Below are 26816 nucleotides of genomic sequence, written 5' to 3'. Positions count from 1 at the left end.
ATTAAACTTACTCATATATTAAGCAGTGTATATAGTTCGCATAGACTTGATCATCTATTTATAAAAGAAACTTGAACTCTAAAAATACCCAGAATTTGGAAACTCTCTGCTAAAAATGGATCTACTTGTACGTCATTACCATATACAAATGTGCCACGCTATCAATGTCAAGCTGCATTCCAATAATCAAGAATCAGGTCTATCAAAAAAAACATACAAAAAATCACAAAGTTTTTGGTGCGAACTCTATAAAAATAGAAATCCTGCTTGAAACTTCGCGGCACTATAATTAACATTCAAAATAGCTTTTTCCATTCTTCTTTTCATTACAAGTGCAACTTTAGTTATCGTCGAATAAGACTTACGCCGAAGACTTTAACCGGCAGAAGCACCTTTGTTCTCCTCCTCTTACCATCAACAGTGGAAGAAAGTTGGTAAGCTCACCTTCTTGCATAAACTTGTAATTGTTTCTCAATTGACAGGTTCTTGATCAGCTTATTTAGCATAAATAGACGTTCAGCCCGAGAACATCTAATCTTAATACACATTGTTATAGACCTATGCTAATTATATGTGCATAGTAGTACATTATCTTTTTTCCTTGACCTTCTGCCTTGTTAATCGTTTTTCATTGCTTTTTCTCTTGCAATCATTCCCCTAAAACAATATATTGCAAACGATCCTCACCATAGGACAACCGATCCTTTCTTTTCATGCCGTTACAAAAAACAGCTAGAACGGAATCAAAAGGGCCTAAGGCAAAGACAGAGCCCAGCTTGGAAGGATTAACTGGTAATCTATCGGATCGGCCGCGAAATCCCATTCAGGCTTTTGACATTTTCTGTTTTTCTTAATAGATGCTTCGCAACAGAACCAGTTACCTCCACCAAAAGATAAAAAGAGACACCTGTTTCGATTTGGAAGGAAGAAAAGTAAAGTATATTTTCTGCTGCTGCTGCTGCTTGTTATGGAAAAGTAACTCAACTTACGTTTCTTTTCGCCTGCATAGGTCGATCAGATATGGGAGCTGCTAGCCTTTTTACCACGACTCCAGTGAAATCTATGAATACAGACAATACTGATACATCATCTATTTTTGCACCGCGTAAAAGGTCAAAAGATTATGAGAACAGTATTCACAGCTTTACTCAAAATGAAGCACCTACGACGGATGACACTAATAACAACAACAATAAGGCTGCAAATAACTACGAACGAAAAAAATCTGGAACTTCAAACAGCTCGAAAGGCAAAGAGAGAGAGAAATCAGAAGGCAACATTTTCTTTTTATCCGATGATGGAACGCAAAATAAAGTAAGTACTCATTTCTGCTTCGCGAGTTTTGGCAACTTTATTCTAACTTTTTTTACTGATATATTCTTAGCCTCTTGAATGTATAGTATATTTATATGAACAAAATTCTTTTGCTCAGAACTTTAGTAACTCGATTTTATTTTTGACTAGTGGATCAAAATTTCAATTCTTTAGACGAGATCATTAATCCTGAGTATCGTAACGGGAGACGAAGGACATCAGTTACGCCGGTAAGAATAGCGGTTTTAGATTCGTCCTACAAGTGATCTGACATTCGATTACTTTTTCAGCAAGGCACAGGGCAATCAGATAGTAATGCAGAGCATTGGGCACCTCCTGACAGTTGGGCTGTGCAGCCTGCAGATGGCAACCTTGTTACAGCTGAAGATGAATTCCAAACGCCAGCAGTGGTGATGAAGAATGAGCCATCAGATTATTTTCCTGTTGTTGAGCATGAGAATTGGAATATACCTAGCAAAAACGTAACGTAGAACTGATCCTCAACTCGGGCAATCTAACATCTCCTTATTGTCAATTAAAAGGTATATTCTCTTTTTTTTTCTCTCATAGTATTGTATCCGAATTTTTCGACCTGATGGTACTTTTGGTACTTTAATCGCACCGTTGAATACTACAACAAACGAACTCATCCAAAGGCTTGCTGGAAAATTCTTTTTACACGATCTCAGCAAATACAGACTAAGTTTACTCATTCATAATAATGGTAAGAAAGTGATTCGAAACTCTTTTTCCAAACATCTTGATAACGTGCTTTATTGTGCTGTTGAATCAACTTGTAGAGCGAGTATTAGAGCCTAATGAACATCCCATACAGATTCAAAAAGCCTTACTAGAACAGATAGGCTATACGGAAGAAGATAGAATTGAAGATGTTGGAAGAGAAGACAACTCGTATCTGTACCGTTTCGAATTTGGTCCCAATGTTGCTCAAACCGTACAAGAAGAAGACTTGGGGAATTATAGACGCGTGGATCTCCAAGCACGAAATATGTCAACTGTACCTATCTTCCTTTACAAATACGCTTCAAAAATCACATCACTGGATCTCTCTAGAAATTTGTTGATCGAAATACCAGCAGATTTTTTGCAGATGTGTAAGAACCTTAAAAAACTATGGTTAACAAATAACGAGTATAAAACACTGCCTTCATCGCTGCATTGCATTCCCTACCTGGAACATTTGAATATATCTGGCAATAAGCTTCAAGATCTCCAGTCAGCGCATCTTGAAGAACTCACTGCATTACGCACATTACGAGCCTATAATAACAGCCTCAAAACGTTACCGGAATCTTTTGCTAGCTTACAACAACTGAGCATCTTATTTATATCCAACAACTCTTTTCGAAAGTTTCCTGAAGTCATTTGTAAGATCACCAGCCTTGCTTATCTTGATATCAGCTTCAATAAGATTACCTCTTTTCCTGACGAAATATGCAACTTGACACAGCTCGTCGGCTTATTTGCTACTGCTAATCGTTTAAGAGGACGGTTGCCTTCAGGCATATCAAAATTGGAGAAATTACAAGAGCTGGATTTAAGGCAGAATGAAATTACTGACCTGGATGAGCTTTATCTCTTGCCTAAACTGGAAATTATTTCTATCGATTATAATGCGATCAGTTTTGTCAACTATAATTTCCAGCATTTACGGCAATTGAAAATGTCCAAAAACCACTTGACACAATTCACATTATCCACTGCTGATTTAATCAATTCGAATGGAACGTTAACAAGTACGAAAAGTACATTGACAAGCTTGAACCTTGCCAACTGCAAGTTAGCATCCTTGCCCGATGATCTGTTCAAAAGCGCAGTTGCACTCGAACAACTTATACTGGACAATAATAGTTTAAGCTCACTACCGACGAGTATAGGCGCTTTAACGAAACTCTTGCGTCTGTCCGTTCAGGGAAATAATCTGGAATCACTGCCATCCAATATTCACAAGCTGACTGAATTGAAAGTATTAGATGCTCAGAAGAATAACTTAAAGTCATTACCACGAGAAATATGGCTTTGTGTATCTTTACAGACGTTAAACTGCTCATCCAACTTACTGGAAGCCTTTCCTGAACCATATTCACCCTCGACGCCAGCATCGTCTGGGAACGATCTTCCTGCGGAAACAGCAGCGTCCTTCAATGCTGGCCAAGGCACGTTGCCGGTACCGATGACAGATAATACAGCCTTCCATTCACCCGTAGGTTATCCTATGGATGGTGACAAGACCAATGAAGGTAATCAAGCCAACAACAATCTTCTTTCCTGTGGATTCCAGCCACCGCCCAACTTCAACCCACCTTCCTTTTTTGCCAGTCCCCGCAATCACCCTCCCCCTCTTTCACTGTCATTGAGATATCTCTTTCTCGGTGATAATCGATTTACGGATGATATATGGTCACCCTTGTCCTTGTTCCTTGAATTGCGAACGCTCAACCTGTGTTTCAACGATCTCTATGAAATTCCACCGGAAGGCCTTTGCCACCAGCACCTTTATGAACTCTATCTGTCGGGTAATCACTTGGCTTCCCTTCCAGCCGACGATCTGGAAAAGCTCAGTTATCTGCGTGTACTAGCTGTCAACGGCAATAAACTGCAAACTTTACCTGCGGAAATCGGCAAACTACGCAAATTGTTAGTGTTGGACGTTGCCAACAATGTGCTTAAATATAATATATCCAATTGGCCGTATGATTGGAACTGGTAAGTTTAACAAGTGACATGAAAAAAAAAACAAAAAAAAAAACGGTTCGGCTAAAGGGAGTTACCTATGATGATTAGGAACTGGAACTTGGGCTTGAAATACCTTAATCTATCGGGCAACAAGCGTTTAGAAATCAAAAGGGCACATCCTGAAATGCAAAACCCCAAGGAGAAAAACTTGTCCGACTTTAGTGCGTTGGTACGGTTGCGTATGCTCGGTTTGATGGATGTCACGATCCTTGGGGTTTCCACACCCGAGGAATACCACGACCGTCGTGTACGTACGTCACCTTCTGAAGTGAACAGTATGGCTTATGGTGTAGCGGATTGGCTTGGACCGAGTGATCACTTGGCCACGTGGGATCTTGTCATGCCGCGCTTTAGAAATAGGGACGATGAATGTTTCTTTGGATTGTTTGATGGACGCAAACATATGAAAACAGGATGTCGTATGACACGTTATCTGAATGATAACATGACCTACCATTTTATGAACGAACTCGAAAAGACAAAAAATGATGACACGATCGTATCGGCCATTCGACGCACATTTTTAGCACTGGAAAAAGAGTTTGGATCGTTTGACAACGAGGATAAGGATTTAGGGGCATCGGCACTGATCTGTTATATCGCAGGTACGAAACTCTACGTCGGCAATGTGGGTGACGCATTGGCTGTCCTGTCTCGTAACAATGGGCAAGCGCTTGAAATTACGCAAAAACATATACCATTGAATCCGAGTGAAATCTCACGTATCCGAGCGGCCGGAGGCTACGTGTCTAATTCTGGGCTCTTGAATGACGAACTGAATGTTTCACGAAGTTTTGGCTATTACCATTTGATTCCCGTGGTGAACGCGAATCCTTATATTTCGACGATTGATTTAGCAGAGAATGATGAATTTGTTATCATGGCGTCCCGTGGATTATGGGATCGTATTTCTTATCAGACCGCTGTCGATATCGCGCGTACGGAGAAAGATGACCTCATGATAGCAGCACAGAAACTCCGTGATTTTGCTTTAACGTATGGTGCTGACGATAATGTGATGGTGATGATTATTGGTGTGGGCGATCTCTTTAATAAACGAGACAAACGCTTCCGCCATTTGCGTGGGTTGAATCTCGGTACGGGACGCGCCGGTCCGACGGACCTTGTGATGGAGGAAGCGATTGGCACGCCGAGCATGATGGTCAAGACGAAGCGTCGCATGAAGGATGAGTCACCAAGCGATTCTATTTTGGCAAGGTTGGATCGCGAGGTGCCTCCGCCTACGAATCAAGTGGCGCTCGTGTTTACGGATATCAAGAGCTCCACGTTGCTATGGGATACACAGCCGGAAGACATGCGATCGGCTATCAAGATTCACGATGCGATTATGCGACGAACACTGCGTAGCATTGGAGGCTATGAAGTGAAAACCGAAGGAGATGCGTTTATGGTGTGTTTCCAGGATACGGTGGCGGCACTTTTATGGTGCTTTACAGTACAGCTGCAACTTTTAGAGGCAGATTGGCCTGCTGGCATTTTGGAAACGGAAGAAGGACGGGAGATAAAAAAGGAAGGTCAGATCATCTATCGCGGATTATCTGTACGCATGGGCATTCATATTGGTATACCCGTTTATGAAAGAAACCCGATTACGAAGCGAATGGATTATTTTGGCCCTGTCGTCAACAAGGCAAGTCGTATTTGTAACGCAGCAGACGGTGGGCAAATCTGTGTCTCTTCCGACGTGATTGCTGCTCTTCGCGAAATGCCTGGTGTGCTGAACGACGATGCTACGACTCCGTCAGCGGAAGAGGCGGCGATCATCAGCTCTCATTCCTTGGGCCGCGACATCCAGCAGATCAAGAGGCTTGGTTTCCATGTGGTTGAGTTGGGCGAACGTCGTCTCAAAGGTTTAGAAACTCCAGAAATGCTCTGTCTCGTGTTTCCTAAAGCGTTGGCAGGACGTATGGAAATGGAAAAGAATGATATCATGGCGTCCACCACACCTGTGCTCACCACGTCCACGCCACAAATCGAAGAGACGCTTTCCGAGCCATCGACGCTGCATAAGAGCGACTTGCTCACTGTAGATAATACCCCACAGCTTTCTCCTCAGCGAAGAGATTCGAATGACATACAACCCTCACCGTCACCCACACCGCCCGCTCGCTGTTTGAATCGTCAAATTGATCCCAATTTTGTCATCTCTTTAAGTAATTTAGCCATACGTTTAGAGTCTATCACAACAGGCACGGTGGCGGACACTTCATTATATACACGCTTCAATATACCCCCTGGATTACCCAATCTGACCCATCAACATATTCTAACCACCCAATCTCAATACTCGGAAGCTTTCAACAAAAGAATGCATGAGGTCGCCACCGATGAAGAATTGCTTATGCTTATGGAAAACTTTATTACGAGAATAGAGGTAAGAAAAGAGAAAGCTTATCTCAAGTCTTTTGGCTAAAAGCTTGACTCACGCATCTATTTCGGAAATAGAATGCTGCTGCTTCCTTATACTTGAAGAAGTTGGGCAAGTTTTCAGGTGTATTAGAAAGACTAGGAGAAGCCATAGAAATAGATCCATCTCATATTTTGAGGGCTTTACAAATCTATTCAGAAGTATCTCATCTTGATGAAAACAAATAAGAATGTTGCCTTGATGGCTATTCTATTTTATTTTTTTTTGGGATCAGAAGCCCAATTTATCCCCATTGTACTAAAGTTTAACCCAAAAAAAAAAAAGAACGTTTTACATAGAATATCTCTTCTCACCTTATCCTTTACTTTACCCGTTCTACCTATTATTTACTTTATACATACAAGATGGTGAGACGTATTATCTTTTTCTTTTTCTTTTTTTTTTTTTTTTTTTTGTACAGTTCATACGATTCAAATACATGATGTTTTTCTTTGCTTTTGTGTTTTTGCTTTTTTTTTTTCTCATGATCTAGCAAAGAAAGAGAAAGGCAATAGCAGATAGGAAAAGGCACATTTTAGACATACGAAAATGGAGCGGTTGTAGTACAGAGAAATGAAGAAGGACAGTCCATGATTTGTTCCTGGGAAAAGAGCGGTTGTACATGGAACAAATGTCTGTGCAATCGGTCGAGCATAAAATACACCAAGGTGGGGTGTGTGTGTGTGTGTTTTGCCTACACCACACCACTCGAGCGGCGGGAAAAAAGTAACTTATTTGTCCAACCTTGGAAAGGATGATACAGATCTCTCGCTCTGTTCTTTCTAATTTTTGAGTTTCTTTCTCATAAACCTTTTTTTTTTTTTTTATCATTACAAAACCTTGTTTAAAACACATGACAAACGTAAAAGAAATGAGTGTGAAAGAGATACAGCCGGTAGTGTTAGAGAAAGAAGCATCTTGCGTTGTCAGTGAACATAGTCACCAGGCGCAGAAGCAGTCAGAAGAACAGGTCAAAGAGAGTACTCTATCCAGTTCTTCCGCCCATGAAGACAAAGGCGATGACCAGCAGACAGTAGCAATGGATGCAACCCATGGTCAACATGGAGAAGAAGAAGAAGAAAGGGTAGACTATGCTCCTAACGAGGAGAGTCAACAGAGGTCAACAGAGAATGATTTCTCGCAAGTCATCACAGCCATCCAAGAGAGTGTACAGTCCAACATTTCTGAAGCAAGGACAATGCAGCGCTTAAGTGGACAGGATGAACAGGATAAAAAGGAGGAGGAAAATCAGGATACTTGTGTTTCTGATGATGCTACTAAAGAAAAGAGAGAAGCGTTATCACTCGATGCTGCATGTGGAGACAAAGGTGATGAAGAGAATATCATGGCTGCGAGCGCGCCAAGTTCCCCTCGTCCCAGAGCGGTTACGATGAAACAAGTAGATACTGTACAAAACCAAACAAACAGTGAGACACTATCGGATGGCCTAGAGGAGCTTTCGATAACGGACGAAATGACCTCACCCACGCGAGGCATTGCCTTGAACAAGGATGCTAATGATGATGATGAAAGAACGCCATCCACTACAGATCTATCAGAAAACCAAGAAAGCCAGATGGCATCCAATGGCATCACAACAGAGAAGGAGGAAAAAGTGACTACTACTACTACAGTGATGTCAGCGAATACAAATGATCTTAAACTGGCCAATATTGATTATACACAAGTAAAAGAAAACTTTTTGAGCCCTAGAGCTCAAGAAAGATTTGGTAAGTTGTAAAGAAAAGAAAGGGGAAAAGCCATGGAATTTTTGTTTTTTGATGATGCATGTTGTATCTTTTTTTCTTGATAGATCATGAAATGTTGAAGGGAGTAAGATTGTTTTTCAATAATAAGTTTTCAGAGGCTAAACAGATTTTCGAGAGACGATCCACTCAGTAAGTGCTCATGACAAGAATAGAATCTATTTGAGTTTGGTTATTCATCACGGCTCGCTCCGTATTGAAGGGATCCACTGTATGCATTAGGTCTTGGCTCGATGGCATTTATACAAGGTAAGTGGGTATTCTACTTGTGAATGAGCTTTTTGCTGCCTTTCTTATATATATGTATATTTATACTTCTGGATACTACACCCACTGCCACCCACCAGCTATTACGGTAATTGAAAGTTTTCTTCTTTTCGATGGGGGCTATGGATAAAGAAGGCATTTTGTCAAACTGACACACCTATGTTGTACTTGCCTAACTAGTCATACAATCCTAAAGATGTGGAAAGGGCTCTTTCCATTTTAACCGACACTTATCATTTTGCCAATGCACAAATTGAGGCTGCATCGGCTCAAAAACCGTTCAAAGATACTGTATCTCATTACATTACCAACTTGATGGGAGCCAACTCTACGAACCTTCCTACGAATACACGACCCTTCAATAAGTATGAGCTTCAAGAGCAGCAGTTTTTGCCCAATGGTGCATTGCGTGCGCATGTCATCAAGGCAGAATGTGCGCTGTTGATGGCTATGCTTTATCTATCCATGGAAACCATGGTTGGCTATCTTAAAGCAGGATTGAATCTTCGAAGAGGTAATGTGTGAGAGAGAGAGAGAGAGAGAGGAAAGGTAGTCATGAGGATGCGTTTGCTGACGCGCGAGGTATGATAGCGTATAGTAGCTATAGCCTGGTATGGCAAGAATATAAACGGATGGGTCAGCATTTCCATAAATACATGGACGATAATACGGTCTCGGCTATTCAATTTGGGTAAAAGCCATTTGTTTTTTCAAAGATGGAGCTGTTGACGCATCTGTAGCTGACACCCGTTTCTCTATGGCAACACGCTTAGTATTGGCTCTGTGCATTTATTATTGTCCTCGTTGCCGCCAAAGATTTTAAAGATTGTTTCTGCGTTTGGATGGAAAGCCGACAAACATCTTGGTTTTGCGTTATTGAAAGTGTGTCTTGAAGAAAAACGGATTCGATCACCCCTTGCCTCGTTAATGTAAGTTTCTGAGCAGAGAAGAGGATATCGAGCGTGTAGCCGCTGTGATTAACACGGGGTCTATTGTGTGTGTGTGTGTGTGTATATGTAGGTTGGTTTCTTACTATGTCCTCCTTACGAGTTATGCGCCTCAAATACTTGTGCGTGAATTCATTCAGCCGGCCATTGAGTGTCTTTTGGATGCTCAGCAAAATTATGCGAATTCAGCGTTTTTTCTGTTTTTTGCAGGCCGTGTCTCTCGTTTAGCGCGCAATATCCCTCTGTCGACACAGTCGTTTTCGTATATGCATGAGGTGACCCAAGGCGATTGGGCCGAGACAACGCTGGGTCGTTTAGCCACGTATGAGATGGCGGTCAATGCAGCGATGGGGTTGGACTGGGCGAGTGCGGCAGCTCGTGCGGACGAGCTGCAGTCGAGCTACAATGCACCGGCTTATTTGAAATTCTTTTACGGCGCGTGTATGGAGATGATGTCGGGCAAGCGAACGGAAGCGATTCTTGCGTTTGCAGAAGCGCGTCAACTCATGGACAAGAAACGCCATTCGGAGCCTGAGCAATATGTCGCGAACCGAGTCGCTTTTTTCGAGCTCAGTGGGTATCAAGACCTCGAGTTCAGTTTGCCTGCGTTGGAGCTCTTGTTCACAAGTAATGCCTTCCCTTGCATGGCACCTGCCTGTCTGGAGCAATGCTTGACGACCGTCGATGAGACGCTGAACGCCCTCCATGAACGTGAACAACTGGAATACGATGTGCGTAAAGTAGAGCTCGTGCCTGAAACAGCAGCACCTGATTACTACGACCAACGAGGCACGCTTTTGTTGCTCAGAGCATCTCTATTGAATGCTTTAGGCCGTTATAAGGAAGGTATTCCTCATTTAAATTGGGTGATAGACAATAGAGAGAAATTCAAGCATACCAAATGGCTTGTTCCATTTGCTTATTGGTAAGTACGACCATGGGGTATCCTGAGGCGGGGGGGGGAGGAAACTATGTTGTAACTATTGATCGTATTTTTCTCTCAAGGGAATCTGGTAATCTCTGCTGGGGAACTGAGCAATTCACCAAAGCACGAGCACTATGGGAATCGACATTGAGTCATTCAGGATATGATTTCGAGTACAGATTAGCGACGGTAAAGTATTATTTGTTGATAACTATGTTTTTTTCTCTAAAAAGTCATGATCTATTGAAACATACAGGGCCAAAAAAAAAAAAAAAAAAAAAAAAAAAAAAAAAAATTGGGGTGGGGGTGATAAAAAATAGCGTTTGCATCTTGCCATCCAACATGCCATAGAACTAGGTGTGCCTGAAACGATTGTTCCCAAGCAAACCAAAGGAAAAACGACTCACGGCCGGAAACGTTTGTCGATTGTCTCTTCAAAATCCACAGGCAGCATTGCATTTTCTTGATCTTTTTAACGTTTTTCATAGGGAACGGTGGAAAGCTCTTTTTTTCATACGACTATGTTGGAATCCATTACCTTTATAGGATTGAAAAATAAAAGAACGTTATTCTGTAGGAGTTGATTGTTGGTTTGTTTGTAGATGAGAGAAAACGCAGTACTTGTTAGAATAGACTCTGGATGAATAAGCACACTATTAGGATGAGATTCCACCAGTGCTAGTATAATAAAGGAGTAAGCGTATCAGACATCTGGTTATATGGTTAGAGATGGATGGAAGGATGGCACGTTATGTCCATGCCTTTTGATAGGGCTCCCTAAGTTAGATTGAGGTTTTGAACGCGCCACTTCTCTTGTAAGATATCTCTTTATTTCAATAACACTCCGTCCTATCTACAAAAGAACGATGTATAAAAGTAAAAGAGATGGAAAGATGGCGGTGTATCAAAGGCACATGTATAATCAAGTAGCAATCTATGGGACACACGAGAATGAGTGGATAAGCATCAGCGAATCGACCTCGGGGGGAATGGCTCACGGTTGTTGTCAGAAAGTAGATGGTAGGCAGGTGGAATGCATTCCGAACGGGACTTGAAAAGAGAAAACGGCACTTTTCCCCCTTTGATCCTTATTTCAAGTGAGACTAGTTTATCCCCCACACTGTAATGGCTCTATGGAAATGTTGTTTGTTTATTTGTTTGAAGTTTTTTTTACTTGTGACGATCTTTTATTCAGAAGGGAAGCATCATGTTGTCAAAGAAAAGAGGCACTCGGTTCCTTGTCAAACTTAATTTGAATTTAGACGACACAATGTAATCGAAGCTTGTACATTGCTGCGCAGAGGGTAACATTAGAGGTACACGTGCTTTAGATCATCCGACTATCCTATAAGTTTCTTTATCCAGTTAGAGTTGGAAGAAAGTTGGCACCCCTTTTTTCATTTTTCTGGCTTTTTACCCCTAATCACCCTTTTTTCCTCCATTATACCTTTCTATTGTGTCTCTGCTTGTGTGTATGTGTATTTGAGTGTGTTTGTTTCTTTTGCTTGATTCTGTCTTTTTTTTTTTTTTTTTTTTTTTTTTTTCCTGGTTTTTTCTTTCTTTTTTTTTTTTTTTTTTTTTTGTTTCCTTGAGCCTCCCTCTCTCCCACACACACACACACACACACCCTCCAGTACATAGACATCTTTTTGCTGTGCGTTGTAGATAAAAGGATACCCCATCACCACGATCCAACGATCCATTACCCAAGAGCAGTATATTATTAGATCTTTCTTTGTTGTATTTTTACAATTCTACAGCCATGATAACGACCACACATCATTCTTCAATGTACAAGAAAGGAAACAGTGTCTCTAATGTGGCTCAATCTTCTACCAACATTGTCGGTGTTCACTACAGAGTAGGAAAGAAACTTGGAGAAGGAAGCTTTGGTGTATTATATGAAGGTGGAATACCCCCATTTTCCTTGGATTCCCTTAAAATAGTAATAGGATTAACTTTTCTTTTTTTCTTTGCCCGCACACATCCTTTAGGTCTCAATTTGCTAAATAACCAGTCGGTGGCTATCAAATTTGAACCGAGAAAGTCAGATGCACCACAACTAAGAGATGAATATCGCACCTACAAAGTACTTGCTGGTCTACGTAAAGTACACTGACTTGTAGTAATAGAAAACAAAAAGAAAATGGCAAAAACAAAAACGACATGATGAAGCATCTTACCCGATCTTTCTTTCTTTTTTTTTTTTTTTTTTTTTTTGTTTTCTCCTTACTTGCTGCCACTCCTCCTTGCCCGCCCCCCTTCCTGTGCATTAGCTGGCATCCCCAGTGCTTATTATTTTGGTCAGGAAGGGCTGCACAACATTCTCGTGATCGATCTACTAGGACCCAGTTTGGAGGATCTGTTTGATATTTGCGGAAGAAAACATTCGATAAAAACAGTCGCCATGCTGGCAAAACAAATGGTAAAACGGTTTTTTTTCTCTTTCTTTGCTGCTTGATCTGCACTAAATGGAGGAGAATGATTCTAACATCATCTTTAGATCAATCGAGTCGAAAGTGTGCACGAGAGAAATTTGATTTACAGAGATATAAAGCCCGACAACTTTTTGATTGGCCGTCCAGGTACCAAATATGCCAACATGGTCTTTTTAATTGATTATGGTATGGCCAAATTGTACCGAGATCCGAAAACAAAGCAGCATATACCCTACAGAGAGCGTAAAAGTCTCTCGGGCACAGCAAGATACATGAGTATCAATACCCATTTAGGAAGAGGTAAGCCTTGGATACACCCGCAGGCTGATCAAAAAAGAAGGGGGCCGCCATCGGGCGGGGAAAGGAAGGCATGATGTGACATTGATTTCTCATTTATAGAACAATCAAGAAGAGATGACTTGGAATCATTAGGACACGTCTTTATGTATTTTCTAAGAGGTTCACTTCCTTGGCAAGGATTAAAAGCCGCTACCAACAAGCAAAAATACGAACGCATTGGTGAAAAGAAGCAAACCACGACTGTCAAAGACTTGTGCGATGGTTTTCCAGGTAAACAAACAAAGAAAGATCCCCAACTTGAGAACAAGAAAAAAATGTGTACTTAGCACATAGAAATGTATATAGAAGAATTTGGTATTTACTTGCAATACGTACGTAAATTGGGCTTTGAAGAAACGCCCGATTACGACTTTTTGAGAGAGCTGTTCAACAAAGTATTACACCGCATCGGTGAGACGGATGATGGTGTGTATGATTGGATGCTACTCAATGGACAAAACGGAGGAAAATTGGAGGTAAAATGGAGCAGACAAAGCCCCCCCCCCTCTCTCTCTTCCTTCTATGAATCTCTATGGACTCTTAATTTTTTATTTTTTATTTTTTCTTTTAGACTCGCGAAAGTCGACGACAAGCCCGTGAAGAGCAACAATCCAAAACACGACGAACACATGTCGTTCCAACCACTTCTGTTCGTCGTCATGCTTCTCATCCCAAGCTGTCCTCAACAGCACCCAATCACGTCCTCACCACCCATACCCATACCCCTACGACAACACCTCCCATGCCTTCTACTTTAGCAGCAGCAGGCAAGAAATCGACCGGTGCTGTGAATATGCATACCAAAAACCCTATGAATACCACTCTTGCTGATACCACTAAAAATAATCACACGCTGTCCAACAAGAAGGCCCATCTCAACATGCCTCTTCCCCCCTCTCATGGGGAGTCGGCTGCTCATCAGGATCAGTCGCCAAAGGAACCACCACCACAACGACAACAGCAGCCTCATGGATTTTGGCATACCCTCATGTCATTAATGACGTGTGGTGGTAGTAGTAATAGTGATGCTGGCTCACGTTAAACAAGAAAAAAACAAGTCTCATCCCCTATTTTTACCACTTTTATATTACTATGACTACTATTACTACTATTGCTACTACTATTACTACTACTCTAGAATGACTTTGTTATGATTTAGAAAAAAAAATTATTTTTTTTTTTTTTTTTTTGTTGATTATTTTTGTTTTTTATGTAAAAAAGAAAAAAAAAAAAAGATTTTTTTACTTTTATGAAACGAGATATATTTTTTAATGTTCTTTGTAATAGGGTAGAGGATGATGTTGTCCCCATAGGGCATGACCACGAGCCTGTGGAGCCATAGACATGCTTGTATTATGTAAAGGCATCACCGTCATAGGATAAAAGGTAGACAAAGACGGAGAAAGAGGTACCATAGCGGGTGAGTAGTAGAAAGCAGGGGAGCAAGGCATCATCTGCTGTGAAGGAGCAGGAGGAGGAGGCGGTGTCAAAAGAACATTTTCTGAGAGTGGCGAACTCGTTGCTGTTGTACATTGTTCTTGTGAATTCCTTCGACTCGTTGTTGTTGTTGTTGTTGTTGCATGGCTGCTACTGCTACTGCTGTTGTTCTGAGAGAAGGGTTGCCTTGTCTTTTGGACAGGAGACATGGATGTTGAAGGGCACATGGACATCGATAGCATCCTTCCCTTGTCATCCACATAGGAAGGCGGCGGCGGCGGCTGTTCCTGTCCCTGTCCCTGTTCTTCTTTCTTTTTTTTGCTCTTCTTTTTTGGATAGGAACGTAATGTTTTGCTTGTGCCCTTTTTTCGATGATGGCAGGAAGGGTGGATCCCCTCGTCTTCATTCACGCTTTCCACGTCTGCTTCTGCTGCTTCGTCTTCACTGCTTGTAGTATCTTTTGTGGGAGAAAGCATGGTTGTGGAGTCAGCGGGGGAAGAAGGGGGGTGGCTGGCTTTGCTTGAACAATCACTCTTTCCTCTCGGATGTGGACCTCTTCTTTCTATGCGCTCATCGTGTGGACAAAGGGATGAAACAGAGGAGGTGGTTGTTGTGCTGCCGCTCCTTGGCACTGCAGTGGACAGAGCCATGGAAGCAGGTGGCTGCTGTGAGGGTCGTAGGGCAGTGGCCTGATCAAGACTTGCGCGTTGGGGTGAAAATGCAAAAGGAAACGGTGCTGATGTGTAATACATGGGATAGATGCTCTGTGCTAGCGTGTTTGCGGGCGCCGGTAACGATGAGGAAGGTAGCGGCGTCGGCCACATCAGGGGGGTAGGCGCCATGGTGACGACGGGCGATGAGGTAGCTGACGTGGGAGAAGCGGATCCATAATATCCTTGATGTTGTTGTGGAACCATAGACGGAAAGGAAGACATTCTATTGTATCCCTCTCCTCCCTGATGGCTCATCCTTTGTTGTTGTTGTTGTTGTTGCTGCTGACGGAGTGCAGCCATCTTTACTTGAAAACGATGTCTATCTCTCATCCTTTGAATAACAGCCTCGTTCGCTTCGATACGCTGGCTTTCAGCATCGATTTTATTTGCCCAGCTATCGACTTTTCTTTGAATAAAAAGACGATGGTGTTTGGTGGCGTCTCTTCTTTCCATAATGGGGCGCACTCCTTTGGGTATCTGTGAAAGAGAAGCTTGGCCATGCCTCTCATGGCTGATCTGGCTGAATGTCTCGTCTGACAAAGTAGGCTGTTGGATCTTTCCTACTTTATCTTCTTTTTCATCATCCTCATCATCCTCATCTGAAGACGACGACGACGAGGATATATCTGAATCAAGTACAGTCGTTGTCGTTCGCATCATTCGTTTTACCTTTGTTACGTCTTGCTCTCCTGATGCTCGTTGAGAAGCAGCAGTAGCTGTAGAAGGCTGTAGCCAATGGTCAAACATACTTGTGGAAAAGCTGTCCCTCTTGTTGTCTAGAGCAGCCAAGGAACGCGGATAACTGCTGTCCATACTCTCCTCCAAGCACGCAGCATTGTCTTTTTCTGTTGCTGTAGGAAGAGTAGTGATGTCTCGTGTCGATTTCGCTGTAGCGGTAGGACCATGTTGTTGGCCTATCTTTTCTGACGGGCGTGCTTCTAAAAGTGTCTCATTGGCCAATGATACATCCTGACCTAATATCGAGGAAAAAAAACGGTTGAGTATCACAAGTTGGCCTTGCTTTTTTTTTTTTTTTCTTTGAACGCAATCACTCACTACTCTTCTCTAAAAAATGAGGTTCATGCTGATTTTTCCCAAGACTATCAGCACTACCCGCATCCTCCTGGGCGTGAGGAGAAGGGCTACTCTGCTGAGACTGCGTGGCTGCCGTCGTTGTCGCAGCGGGTTTCTTTGTGTCTTGTGCAAAACTATTTTTCATGATCCCATCCAAATTCAAACCGAGAGAGAACCGTTTGAGTTCGATGTATGTTTTACTATGACTGCTGTGCTTTTCGTCTGCTTGTTTTTGGATAGCCGTGCGTGGACTATCACCACCGTCCTTTGTTGACTTTTTTTTTTTATAAAGGCGCTGTAACTTTAGTAACCCCATGTTGATAGAAACCGTTCTAAAAGTAAAAAAGAGGACGACTGAGGAAAAAACGACAAGTTAAAAGAACGAGAGGAAAAAAAAAAAGAGTGCATCGTTGCGAAAGAGGCGTTTGATATCATATATACAACACAGCTGGAAAAAAAAAAAAAAAAAAGAAAGCTAAAAAATCGATTTCCTTAAAGGACCCCTTTCAACCATCATCATCATGATGTTGTTGACTTGCTGGTGATACAAGGGCAATCATCCTTTCAAAAAGGCGTTTTTTCATTCTTCGTGGGCAATCTGTTACGCAAAAAAGTAGTGTCAAAACAAAAAAACGTGATTTATTCATGAAAATCCCAAGTCCTTATAAGATCCTATTTTATGGATTTGCTCCACTCTCTCCTTCTTTCATTGTAAAAAAGAGGCGCTTTATTTTCACGTCAAGATGAAAAACTGTCAACTGAATGCGATTTCAACGTTATCAACAACCAAAAGCCTTGTCGGTAAGGGCATGAGTGCAAAGAGTTGATCTTTAACGACTACTGTTGTCTGTTGTCTCGCGTTATGGGCCTTGAAATGAACGTGATAACAAAACAAGAGTTTTCGAATCCAAAAATCAGGTATAAGAGAACGTTCGTCATCCATTCAACACACCTTTTTTTTTTCTTTCCCCTCCAGTTTTCTCAAAAGGCATAGACAAGCGTCCTTCTAGGCAAGCGCATTCAAAGGGACAAAGATCCCAACATGGGTTTGCCAGAGTAGGAACTATATTGTTTTTATTAGGATGACGGATATTTCGAAAGAAAAACAAAAGAAAGAGCATAAATAGATGTAAAAAATAGAGATGTATATATGTATGTTTAAGTAAACGATAGTAAATAGTAAGGCTAAAGCAAGTTATATATATATTGTGGAGGCTGGGGCTTCACTTCTTTCACTTCCACTTGATGCATTCTGGATTCAATTTGCGGCCCAATTTAATATTGAATTCGGTCAAGGTATCTTCTATCATTTGATGCGTAATGCAAATGTTTTGTCTTCCATCGGCCAATGTTTTACGATAGCAAAGCAAGTCTAGTCTTGCCAATGTGTCTATCACGTCGTCTTTATGGATGCATGTCTCTTTACATATCTCATCAATCGTGACGTCTCCTTCAAAATGAATCAGCGAGGCGAGGATCGTAGACGACCAGTACGACTGATACCCTAGGCTGCCCAAACGCGATAAGGGCTTCTCTGGCGATCCAATCTTGCCTTCGCGTTTCGAAAATTCATAACCTATCCAATAGAAAAACAAAGGGTCAGTGCCCTCATCCAACCGACCTTGCCATTGAAAAACCTAGGCACTTTACTCAACTCAATCAGCAGTCGCCCATAACCTCGTCTCTGATGTGATGGTAAGGTCATAATACAGGCCAAATTATAATTGTCGTAGGATATTTTCTCCTAATGAAAAACACAAGGGGCTCAGCAAATGGATTCGTCCTCACTTGGGGTACAGCATGTATGTTACCTTGGAGAAATAAGCAACCATATTATCCACACTTTTGTTTCTACTGTTGCGTTCTGTTAAAACATAGAAATTAAAGCCTTCTGTATCAAAATACAGCGTCTTGTTATCCAAAAACAGTTTGGCCAGCAAGCACAAATTTTGACAGTAAAGCTGAAAAAGTAACCTTCCTGTGAGTCCCCATTGTCTGCTGCACTCACCATCTTTGTTTTTGCTCTTTACCTTGTGTTCTTGACCATCTACCTCGTATACTTTTAAATCATTATTCGAATAAATCACCCTTCCTGGTGGCTTTTTGGCTTTACAATGTAGCTAATAGAACAAATAGGAGAAGCAAGTTTTATGAGTTTTTTTTTTTTTTCAAATATGATTTTTCTTTTTTTTTTTTTTTTTTCTTCTAACCTTGTGGCTGGCTAATTGGGTATCTTTTTTCATATAACGCAAACAGAAATCACAAATGTAAAGACGATCCATCAGTGATCCGAAATCAGCGGGGTAAGGAGAGTAGAACCACGCGCCCATTTCAAACTGACCATACACTACTTTATTGACATTGGCTGGTAGTGGTTCTGAACTCGTCGTCAACGGTGGTGTAGTCGCTCTACGAACCGTCTTTGTTGTTGTTGTTGTTTCTTCCTAACAATAATCTCAGCATCAGCCCATGACAAAAATGAAAAAAAAAACAAACTAAAAAAAACCATCGTGTCTTTACAATGCTACCATTCATTTTGGAGACTGATTTTGAATCTATTGTCAACGGGGGAGGGTATCAAGATTAATGTTTACAATTTCAATCGAGGGAAAGCATTGCCTTTCTTCTTACTCAGTCTCGATTTCTTTTTGGGACAAGATTCATCAACTAATGCAGGATGAAAAAGCATGAAAGAGAAAAGACAGGTTAAAAAAACGGAATATTGGTTTAGATCTCGCGGCAAAAACGCGTAAGTGAATGGAAAACTAACTTTCAGAGCTTGCTCTTTTTTCGCCAGGCATCAACGGCAAATCACTTGCTTTTTTGAAAGCGTTTTTTTTATTATTATGATTATTTTATATACAGTTTTGTCTTATTCTTTTTTTTCTTTTTTTTTAATAAAAAAAAACCCAGCCTTTTGTGTGTTCACTGTTGTCGTTATTGTAGGCAGAGTGCGGCTCAAAGAAGGAAAAAAAAAGAGAACATTTTTTTCTCTCTCTCTCAGACGCAAAAAGTAAAAAACAAAAAATGTCCAAGGTAAAAAAAAAAAAAAAAGAAAAAGAAAAACCAACTTGGCTTAGGCTGTGTGGCGGATGTTTAAAATGAGTCTGAAAATAGAGGCAAAAGGTAACCCAAGCATTCGAGTTTATTGTTCCTTTTTCTTTGCGAGGCCATTCTTTTGGTATGCCATCAATTCGTCACCAATGGCTTCAACAACACGATGAAGATCTGCTCTCGCTTTTTCCTCTGTTTCACCACGTAACTCTGAGTAATATTTTATCTTTGGCTCTGTACCACTATAAAAAGAAAAACATCATGCGATCAGATAAGCCTTCAAAAAGTAAGTGTAGGCAGGGTGCGCATAGATTTACCTTGTACGGATAGTGAATACTGTGTGGTTCTCCAAACGGAACGTGATCATTTCAGATGAGGCCGACACGGGCAATGTAGGTACAGTATCTTTGACAGAGGAATCGTAGCCTACAGTCAAATCTCTGATACCAATGACTTTATGTCCTCCCACTGTGGCAGGATAATGCAACTTGTATCCCGTCTATCAAAAAAAAAAAAAAAAAAAAGTTGGTTTCGTATAGGTAAAAAATTCTTTGAAGAAATAGAAAAACAAACCTTGGAAGTGCTGTCTTGCTCTTTCACGTCTCCGTAACGGATACGATCAAAGATCTTTGAAATCTTTTGCTTATCGTCACAAATAAAGTACGAGTTTTCACTCACAAAGTAGCCGTACTTTTTGTATAATTCTTCAAGATAAGCATAAACCGTCATACCGCGTTTATAGAGTTGAACAGCCCATTCGGAAAAGAAAGCAAGTGCACTGACACCGTCCTTGTCTTTCACAATGTCACCAATCGTAAAGCCAATGGCTTCTTCATACGCAAACACAACCGTATAGTTTTGTTTCTCAAGGTTGATTGCTGTATTACCGATCCATTTGAACCCAGTGAGAGACTCTTCAAATCGGAAGCCTTCCACTTCAGCCATACGAGCTAAAAACTTGGAAGACACAGTACTGGCTACCATCGCCAATTGCTCTATAGAAAAAGTGTTAACCTAAGAAACACAATCAAACGATTGCTTTTGACCCCCCCCCCTCATCCTACCTGGCTTCTTGCCTGCAGCAATGGCTTTCTCGAAACATGCAGCTCCCAGAACCGAACCAATCTGATTACCGTTGAAAATAATCCATTCTCCACTAAGGAAATGATTCAAAACAAGGTGAGAACCCAAACAAATAAAGTCAATAGATGTAGTAGACTTACTTGGGTTGCTTTTCGGCAATCGCTAAACGATCGGCATCAGGATCGTTTGCTAAAATGATATTACCATTGACCTTATCCGCTGTTTCCATCGCTAATGTTAACGCTCCTTTACCTTCCTCGGGGTTAGGGAAAGCCACGGTAGGGAAATCAGGGTCAGGCTGGATCTGGGCTTCCACAGGCGTGAACTCTGGGAGATCGAAACAGGCAAAAGCTCGTTTGGCGAAAGGTGCACCTACACCGTGCATAGCGGTGTATACAAATTTAACATCGGTGGACGCATTGTCCTGTCTAGTTTGGCAAAGGCTCTTTACTTCTTCAAAGTAAGCATCAATGACACCTTTTTTTTTGGGATCACTGACCAAAGGACTCTGGGAAACGAGTTCGTAGTTCCAATCCCAAGGCTCGAGATGTTCCAAGATGGACTCGGCAATACCTTCGTCATGAGGTGGGATAATCTGGCATGCATTTTCCCAGTAGACTTTGTAACCATTGTCATCTTTAGGGTTCTGGTATAAATGAGTGTGATCATCAATTGGCTTTTTCACAAATAAAGAAAAAAAAGAAAAAGATAGAAATCTTACGTGTGATGCAGTAATCATTATACCACCAGCAGCTTTTAGTTTCTTTATAGTATAAGGCTAAGCAGATAAAATTGTTTTTTTTTAGTACAACCATTGGAAAATATACCCGCTTACAAAAAGGCTTTAGCGTAACATTACCACTAAGGGTGTATGAACCAAGTCTTTATAATACCACACTTTGAACCCACGTTGGATAAATGCTGCAGCCGTAAGACGGGCGAAATTGTCAGAATGGTGACGATGATCATGGCCGACAACCACGCCTCTCTCTTTGGCATTTTCAACTGTTTTCTCCATATACATAGCTAAACCTTGAGAAGCTTGAAGAACTGTCAAATCGTTCATTCTCGAGAAACCAGCTTCCATTCTCGCACGAAGACCTAAAGGGTGAGATAGTTATGAGCAAGCTTTCCTCTACGATGCACATTCAGGACAAAAAGTCATTACCAGCAGTGCCAAACTCAATACGACTGCCGAGACGTTTTTCGAGTTCTGCTACATTGCTCTCTTTTTGAAGCTGTAATATTTCGTTACGGGTTTCTTCATTCTTTTGAAAGTTTTCAAATAGGGCGTTAGGAATCCTAGTGACATTACATGAGGCATCCGTTATTGTCTTACTTTATCCACGGAAAGCCATTTTTCGACAAGTGCTTCCACTGATGCTGACATGTTGTTCTGAATTGGGCAAAGAGGGAAAAGAAAAAGCGTAAGTGTGGAAAAATTAACCAAAAAAAAAAAGTTTTGCCCTGTTCCCCTTATGCAATTCTTTCTTTTTAGGAAATTGAATCGGGGGAAGAAAAAATCTCGCATTTTCCTTTTTTGTCACTGCCCGGGTGACAACACCCTTTTCATCCATATGGGAAATGCCCTTGTTCCTGTCTTTCATACTAATCGATCGACTTGTTCGAAATGAGTTTTGGAAGACCTCCCAATGTCGAATCGTCACCTGGAAAACCTCCTTTGAAAGGAAGTTTTCCCTTGGACCATGACGGTGAATGCAAGACGTTTATGAAAGACTATGTGAAATGTCTGCGCGAAAATAAGAACAATAACGGTCTATGCAGACAATTCTCAGAAGCCTATCTCAAATGTCGTATGGAAAAGTAAAGTAGCTTCACTTATACGTTGGCTTTTCTTTATAAGTGTATCCACTCAATCATTATATATTTGTTTATCACTCGGGGAACCACTTAGCGGTTTAATGGATGAAGAAGATACGAGAAACCTAGGATTTGCAGATTTACATGGCGAAAAATCGCATCAAACTTAAACACCAACAGTCTATCATCTTCCAAAGAAAATCTTAGTCATATTTAGCACTTTTCACTACATAATCCATGTACAGCGCGTAAGCAGAACCGATAGGCTAAACGTAGGAAGCATAGCCATGGAAAGAACAAACGAAAAAAACAAAAAATAATCAACATTCATAGTTTCCTTGAGGTTTTTTTTTTTTTGGTCCATTCTTTTACGTAACTTACTTGTCCAACAGCAGCAAGTATATAATCCATCAATAAATTATTTGTTGGGCCAACACCTCTTACGACACAACGCAAAACTTCACTTATAAAGTCTGTTACGATCATGTATTGGCCTTGATGTAAACCTTTCATCAACGATTTCGCACAGGCTTCACTCGTTTGTGGAGTATTGGCTCCTTCAATAATCTTTGTCACTTCCGGCTTTGTCAAGTTTTCAGTCTCAAAGCCGGGTGATTCAATGCCACCTGGAAAAAAGATGTGAACGCCAATATTGTATCTTTTAAGCTCGTTTCGCAGTGTATCGGCCAATCCTCGAATAGCATATTTCGTAGGTGCATAGGTAGCCCATCCTGCGAAACTGAGCATGCCCAACATGGAGGAAATGAAAACAATTTTTCCATTCTTTACATGAGAATCTCTCATCCTCTGTGCTGCTTGCTTAACATACGTCAGTATGATACGTACATTACAGAAACCATAATAGACCCGTTAAACTTTTTTTTTCTATCCAAGCGCGATCGAGGTGAGGCGGTGAAAGAGACTTACATGCGCTACATAGACTTGACCTAAATAGTTTAAATGGGTCAACTTTTCAAACTCTTCCATGGTATGGTCGAGGAAAAATTTAGGGAAGGAAGCACCTTTGAAAAACAAACAAACGTTGCTTTTGTTAGTGGTCAGTTCGGCATCGGTTTCTTATCTCTAGAGTTTTTACCTGCGCAAGCACATACAAAGTCTGGATTACGGCCCATTTTCACATTCGCTTCGTCAAAAGCACGCTCAACGTCCTTTCGGTTCGTCACATCCGCACTAATCCAAATAACCTTTTGACTCTCATTCAAACAACTGGCCTAAATGAAAGAAAGGTATGTTGGCATTTGTACAAGAGCAATGCAATGCTGATCTACTACCTTGATCTCTTCTGCCGCACTTTCCAACTCGTTTATTCTTCTGGCTACGATACACACATCCGCGCCTTCTTTGGCGAGTTCGACGGCTAGCGCTTTTCCTAAACCTGTACTTCCACCTGTAATAAAGCAGTGTTTTCCTGCTGCTTTAAAAGGCACTCTTGTGACCCTGCGGTAAACAAAGTCTGCACCCACTACGAAGACTGCTGCTGCACTCAAAGCAACAACCGCTATTGTCCAAGGAGAGAAGCTCATGAAAATGATCTTGTTGAAAGAGTGAGCTATTGAAGATGTCCACAAAAAAAAAAATCAATTTATCTCCTGAAGCCGAAGTTTGCGGGCTAAAGTAGTGTGAGAGAATTCCTTGGTAGTTGGCTTTTTCTTGATCCCTATTGCTCTGAACATGGTTCAAAGTTTCAACTTTTCAGGCATTCTCAATACATTTAGAGTATTATGCAACCCAAGCTTGGCTATGCCTCATTTGATTGTCGATGGTATAAAATAGAGTCTTTTTTTTTTCATTTGGAATGTTTGGCGAATGAAATATTTTACCCCATAGACATCAGACAGATCAACTTTACGAATTTGAAAAAGTACGGCAACATAAAAGCTATCGGCTTTGATAAGGACAACTGCTTGACAGCCCCTTATGCTTCTGATATACACCCCTCACTGAAGGTGAACATTGTTCTGAACCAGGCCTTACACCCCCTCCCCCCAGGATGCCTGATCGACTTTTTCTTTCCAACCATTAGGGAGCTTGGCAAAATTGTTTGACAGCTTTCACAAAGGATAAAATCATTATTGTGTCCAATTCGGCTGGGACAAATGACGATACAGATTACAAAGATAAGTATAGCCTTTTTCGTGACAGCCTGTTCTAAAGATATGATTTTGAACACTTTTTGGACAAAATACAAGCCAGCAATGTAGAGAAATCACTGGGTGTATCTGTGCTGAGGCATAAAGACAAAAAGCCGGCCGGTGGACACTCTTTGTACCAGCATTTCCGTCCCATCGAACCTCATCAAACTGCCTTTGTGGGCGACCGTATCTTGACCGACGTTGTATTCGGAAATAGAAACGGTAATTTGACTATATGGACGAGTAAGATCATTACAGAAAGGGGAGATAATAAAGCTGCGCTGGTAGTAAGTATGAACTTTACTCGAATGGATCATTGATATGTACTGAATATTAGAGGAAATATATGCATCATGGGAAAACTAATTATATACAAACTCTGGCTTCTTTTTAGCTTCGTCGTATGGAACATTATTTGATTCGGTTTTTACAACAAATGAACGTAAAGCCGCCGCCACATCCCGCTGTAAATAATACTGAAGCGGCAGCTGTATTGAATGTCTATACTAATCGGAATAAAGACTGATGATCAGGCATATTCGGTAGCGTCTGGTAGGCGCAATGTTCGTGTTACTGCATCTAATGCTCTCATCTTCATACGCGCTTGTCTTGGCGTGTATATATGGAATTGCTCTTTGAAATGAATAATAATGAGTTTTACTGTCACATCCTTCAATAAGTTGACTGCATCCGTATCTGCGTAAAAGGCGTTGACATCGACAAAAGGGTCCGCAATCCAGTGTTTCCATATCAATCTCAGTGCCGAGACGTCCACCTGTGGTGGGGGAGAATGAGACGGTCAATCGAGTTTTGACAAACATTGTGTGGATGGGGCTTCCCTTACCTGATGTGCTAAGCGTTGATAAAGGTCTTCTTCGTCATTTGTCAGATCGGCTTTTCTAACCTGAAATTTATCATTCATGCCATCCAAAATGCGTCTCAGCTTTGTACGAAAGTTGGCAATATTGCCTTGAAACGATGTGACTGCACGATCCGTCGGCGATGTCACTGTATGATCGTACACTGACTGGGCGATGCGTAAACCCTCCTCGTTCGTAATGAAACGACTGTAAACAAACACGCGGCGTTGTCGTCTCCAGTATTCCTTTTCTTTCTCTTTTGCATCCATGCCAGCCGGTAATGGGCTGCTGAGGGGTACATGAATAGAATCCTCGTCGGCTGTCGATCTTTCTGTTGAGCTCTTCCCTTTCGACCCTCCATGACGTTGAAGGGCGGGAAGCTTTGATTTAAAGACCACAGAAATAGTGTGGGAGCCTGCTTTGCTTTTCCCCTGCGAGTAATAGTTATTCTCCGGCACGGCAGCTGAGCATGCCTTGCTGGGTTGGGTCGACGGCGAACGTCTTTTTTTGCTCCCTTTCAATAGGCGAGATGCATTGGATAGGCTTCGCTTTTCGTCCTCATCAAGTGACACAGTGGAGTCTGACAAATGTTCCTGCAATGGTTCGTCATTGCTTGGAATGTAAGATAACGGCTGTTGCGTTTGTGTCGATAGTTTAATGGGTGTTCTGCTTCGGGTGCGTGTACGAGAAGGCGGCGGCCGTCGACTGTTTCCCCTCTCTTTCTTGACAGATTCGAGTGAATCTGATGTATTACTGTTCATTTTGCTCGCTTCATGGTGGCGGGTGCGTTTGGATGATACGGGTGCTGACACTTGTGCTTGGTAAAATGTCGATATTTTCACAGTGGCTCTATATTCTTCTCCGAATGTTCGCTGTATTCTATCTTGCTCTTCCTTCAGAAAGTCAGCTCTCTCGTCGTTCGTCCCTCTCACAAAAGAGAGATCGGTGTGCAGCTCATCCAAGTAGATTTCGGGATCACCTCTCGGTGAAAATGTCAATGAGTTCTCTGTTGAAGGATCTACTGCCGAAATGGGGAGGGAGGTCAATATAATTATCCATCATGAGCCAATTATTACTACTCGTTTGCAAATATTACTTGACACTGCAGCTACTGACCGTTCTCTATTGTCTGATATCATGAGATAAATCCTTTGTTAGTATGGGCAGACAGGATTTTTTTTCTGATAAAATCACAGGTAGGTCACCTTCTATTAGTTCGCTATTGGATGAAGGAGGTATCTTGTTTCTGTTTCGTGTTCTGGTGGATATAGGTGCTCTTTCTTTCGGCATTAGATAAATAAGAAAGGTCAATAAAAAAGGAAAACAAAGGGGAAAGAAGAACCTTTTTTTTTTCCTATTTTTAATGTCAAAGTCTGAGTTATCGGTTCACGCGAGTAAAGTGAATTACCAAACACGTATTTGGTTGTCAAATGGTAGAGC

At 41.4% G+C, this 26816-nt stretch overlaps 10 protein-coding genes across 10 annotated transcripts; 5 read left to right on the top strand and 5 right to left on the bottom strand.

Moving 5' to 3' along the window:
* Positions 1–713: 713 nt before the first annotated feature.
* Positions 714–6687, top strand: BDF20DRAFT_913944 (uncharacterized protein; the record flags this gene model as incomplete). The annotated part of the gene is made up of 10 exons (XM_053084128.1): positions 714–792; positions 858–932; positions 1010–1314; positions 1385–1394; positions 1465–1544; positions 1605–1796; positions 1885–2038; positions 2115–4041; positions 4120–6466; positions 6538–6687. 10 exons carry the CDS (start codon positions 714–716, stop codon positions 6685–6687), a joined length of 5319 nt encoding a protein of 1772 aa, XP_052935913.1.
* Positions 6688–6974: 287 nt separating this feature from the next.
* Positions 6975–10687, top strand: BDF20DRAFT_875939 (uncharacterized protein). The gene is made up of 9 exons (XM_053081348.1): positions 6975–7225; positions 7369–8229; positions 8313–8397; positions 8468–8514; positions 8613–8620; positions 8713–9046; positions 9124–9223; positions 9306–9461; positions 9553–10687. Exons 1-9 carry the CDS (start codon positions 7090–7092, stop codon positions 10406–10408), a joined length of 2583 nt encoding a protein of 860 aa, XP_052935912.1. The 5' UTR covers positions 6975–7089; the 3' UTR covers positions 10409–10687.
* A 1293-nt stretch (positions 10688–11980) lies between these two features.
* On the top strand, positions 11981–14350 carry BDF20DRAFT_875914 (kinase-like domain-containing protein). Its single transcript, XM_053081347.1, has 7 exons — positions 11981–12311; positions 12399–12509; positions 12681–12829; positions 12908–13142; positions 13242–13412; positions 13488–13657; positions 13753–14350. Exons 1-7 carry the CDS (start codon positions 12167–12169, stop codon positions 14221–14223), a joined length of 1452 nt encoding a protein of 483 aa, XP_052935911.1. The 5' UTR covers positions 11981–12166; the 3' UTR covers positions 14224–14350.
* A 36-nt stretch (positions 14351–14386) lies between these two features.
* Positions 14387–16887, bottom strand: BDF20DRAFT_875912 (uncharacterized protein). The gene is made up of 2 exons (XM_053081346.1): positions 16388–16887; positions 14387–16305 (listed from the first exon to the last, which is right to left on the bottom strand). The coding sequence occupies exons 1-2, from the start codon at positions 16719–16721 to the stop codon at positions 14450–14452; spliced, it is 2190 nt and encodes a 729-aa protein (XP_052935910.1). The 5' UTR covers positions 16722–16887; the 3' UTR covers positions 14387–14449.
* A 750-nt stretch (positions 16888–17637) lies between these two features.
* On the bottom strand, positions 17638–18940 carry BDF20DRAFT_913940 (acyl-CoA N-acyltransferase; the record flags this gene model as incomplete). Its single annotated transcript, XM_053084127.1, has 6 exons — positions 17638–17981; positions 18056–18149; positions 18217–18366; positions 18436–18525; positions 18616–18849; positions 18926–18940. 6 exons carry the CDS (start codon positions 18938–18940, stop codon positions 17638–17640), a joined length of 927 nt encoding a protein of 308 aa, XP_052935909.1.
* Positions 18941–19550: 610 nt separating this feature from the next.
* Positions 19551–21629, bottom strand: BDF20DRAFT_906547 (uncharacterized protein; the record flags this gene model as incomplete). The annotated part of the gene is made up of 7 exons (XM_053083291.1): positions 19551–19701; positions 19777–19958; positions 20033–20454; positions 20524–20615; positions 20683–21188; positions 21264–21320; positions 21402–21629. 7 exons carry the CDS (start codon positions 21627–21629, stop codon positions 19551–19553), a joined length of 1638 nt encoding a protein of 545 aa, XP_052935908.1.
* Positions 21630–22172: 543 nt separating this feature from the next.
* BDF20DRAFT_913938 (uncharacterized protein) lies at positions 22173–22533 on the top strand (the record flags this gene model as incomplete). Its single annotated transcript, XM_053084126.1, has 2 exons — positions 22173–22366; positions 22458–22533. The coding sequence occupies 2 exons, from the start codon at positions 22173–22175 to the stop codon at positions 22531–22533; spliced, it is 270 nt and encodes an 89-aa protein (XP_052935907.1).
* A 33-nt stretch (positions 22534–22566) lies between these two features.
* BDF20DRAFT_906546 (uncharacterized protein) lies at positions 22567–23907 on the bottom strand (the record flags this gene model as incomplete). Its single annotated transcript, XM_053083290.1, has 5 exons — positions 22567–22629; positions 22745–23182; positions 23291–23385; positions 23460–23595; positions 23656–23907. The coding sequence occupies 5 exons, from the start codon at positions 23905–23907 to the stop codon at positions 22567–22569; spliced, it is 984 nt and encodes a 327-aa protein (XP_052935906.1).
* Positions 23612–25179, top strand: BDF20DRAFT_578095 (mitochondrial PGP phosphatase-domain-containing protein). Its single transcript, XM_053075791.1, has 5 exons — positions 23612–24146; positions 24212–24330; positions 24408–24501; positions 24571–24803; positions 24911–25179. The coding sequence occupies exons 1-5, from the start codon at positions 24056–24058 to the stop codon at positions 25040–25042; spliced, it is 669 nt and encodes a 222-aa protein (XP_052935905.1). The 5' UTR covers positions 23612–24055; the 3' UTR covers positions 25043–25179.
* Positions 25046–26515, bottom strand: BDF20DRAFT_836404 (uncharacterized protein; the record flags this gene model as incomplete). Its single annotated transcript, XM_053078951.1, has 3 exons — positions 25046–25291; positions 25361–26397; positions 26473–26515. The coding sequence occupies 3 exons, from the start codon at positions 26513–26515 to the stop codon at positions 25046–25048; spliced, it is 1326 nt and encodes a 441-aa protein (XP_052935904.1).
* Between the last annotated feature and the right edge of the window lie 301 nt (positions 26516–26816).

The sequence above is a fragment of the Mycotypha africana genome (genome assembly GCF_025528875.1).
Source record: "Mycotypha africana strain NRRL 2978 chromosome Unknown BDF20scaffold_6, whole genome shotgun sequence".
NCBI lineage: Eukaryota > Fungi > Mucoromycota > Mucoromycetes > Mucorales > Mycotyphaceae > Mycotypha > Mycotypha africana.
This window is presented reverse-complemented; position numbering and strand designations above follow the sequence as displayed.

Coding starts and splice junctions, on each gene's coding strand:
- BDF20DRAFT_875939 (XM_053081348.1), top strand. CDS start 7,090: ATGATTTGTTCCTGGGAAAAGAGCGGTTGTACATGGAACAAATGTCTG. Junction 9,224..9,305: donor GTCTCGGCTATTCAATTTGG/GTAAAAGCCATT, acceptor CAACACGCTTAG/TATTGGCTCTGTGCATTTAT. Junction 9,462..9,552: donor TCACCCCTTGCCTCGTTAAT/GTAAGTTTCTGA, acceptor GTGTATATGTAG/GTTGGTTTCTTACTATGTCC.
- BDF20DRAFT_875914 (XM_053081347.1), top strand. CDS start 12,167: ATGATAACGACCACACATCATTCTTCAATGTACAAGAAAGGAAACAGT. Junction 13,143..13,241: donor CAATACCCATTTAGGAAGAG/GTAAGCCTTGGA, acceptor TCTCATTTATAG/AACAATCAAGAAGAGATGAC. Junction 13,658..13,752: donor AAAACGGAGGAAAATTGGAG/GTAAAATGGAGC, acceptor TTTTTCTTTTAG/ACTCGCGAAAGTCGACGACA.
- BDF20DRAFT_875912 (XM_053081346.1), bottom strand. CDS start 16,721: ATGGGGTTACTAAAGTTACAGCGCCTTTATAAAAAAAAAAAGTCAACA. Junction 16,306..16,387: donor TCATTTTTTAGAGAAGAGTA/GTGAGTGATTGC, acceptor CCTCGATATTAG/GTCAGGATGTATCATTGGCC.
- BDF20DRAFT_578095 (XM_053075791.1), top strand. CDS start 24,056: ATGGTTCAAAGTTTCAACTTTTCAGGCATTCTCAATACATTTAGAGTA. Junction 24,147..24,211: donor GCCTCATTTGATTGTCGATG/GTATAAAATAGA, acceptor TTTACCCCATAG/ACATCAGACAGATCAACTTT. Junction 24,804..24,910: donor ATAATAAAGCTGCGCTGGTA/GTAAGTATGAAC, acceptor GCTTCTTTTTAG/CTTCGTCGTATGGAACATTA.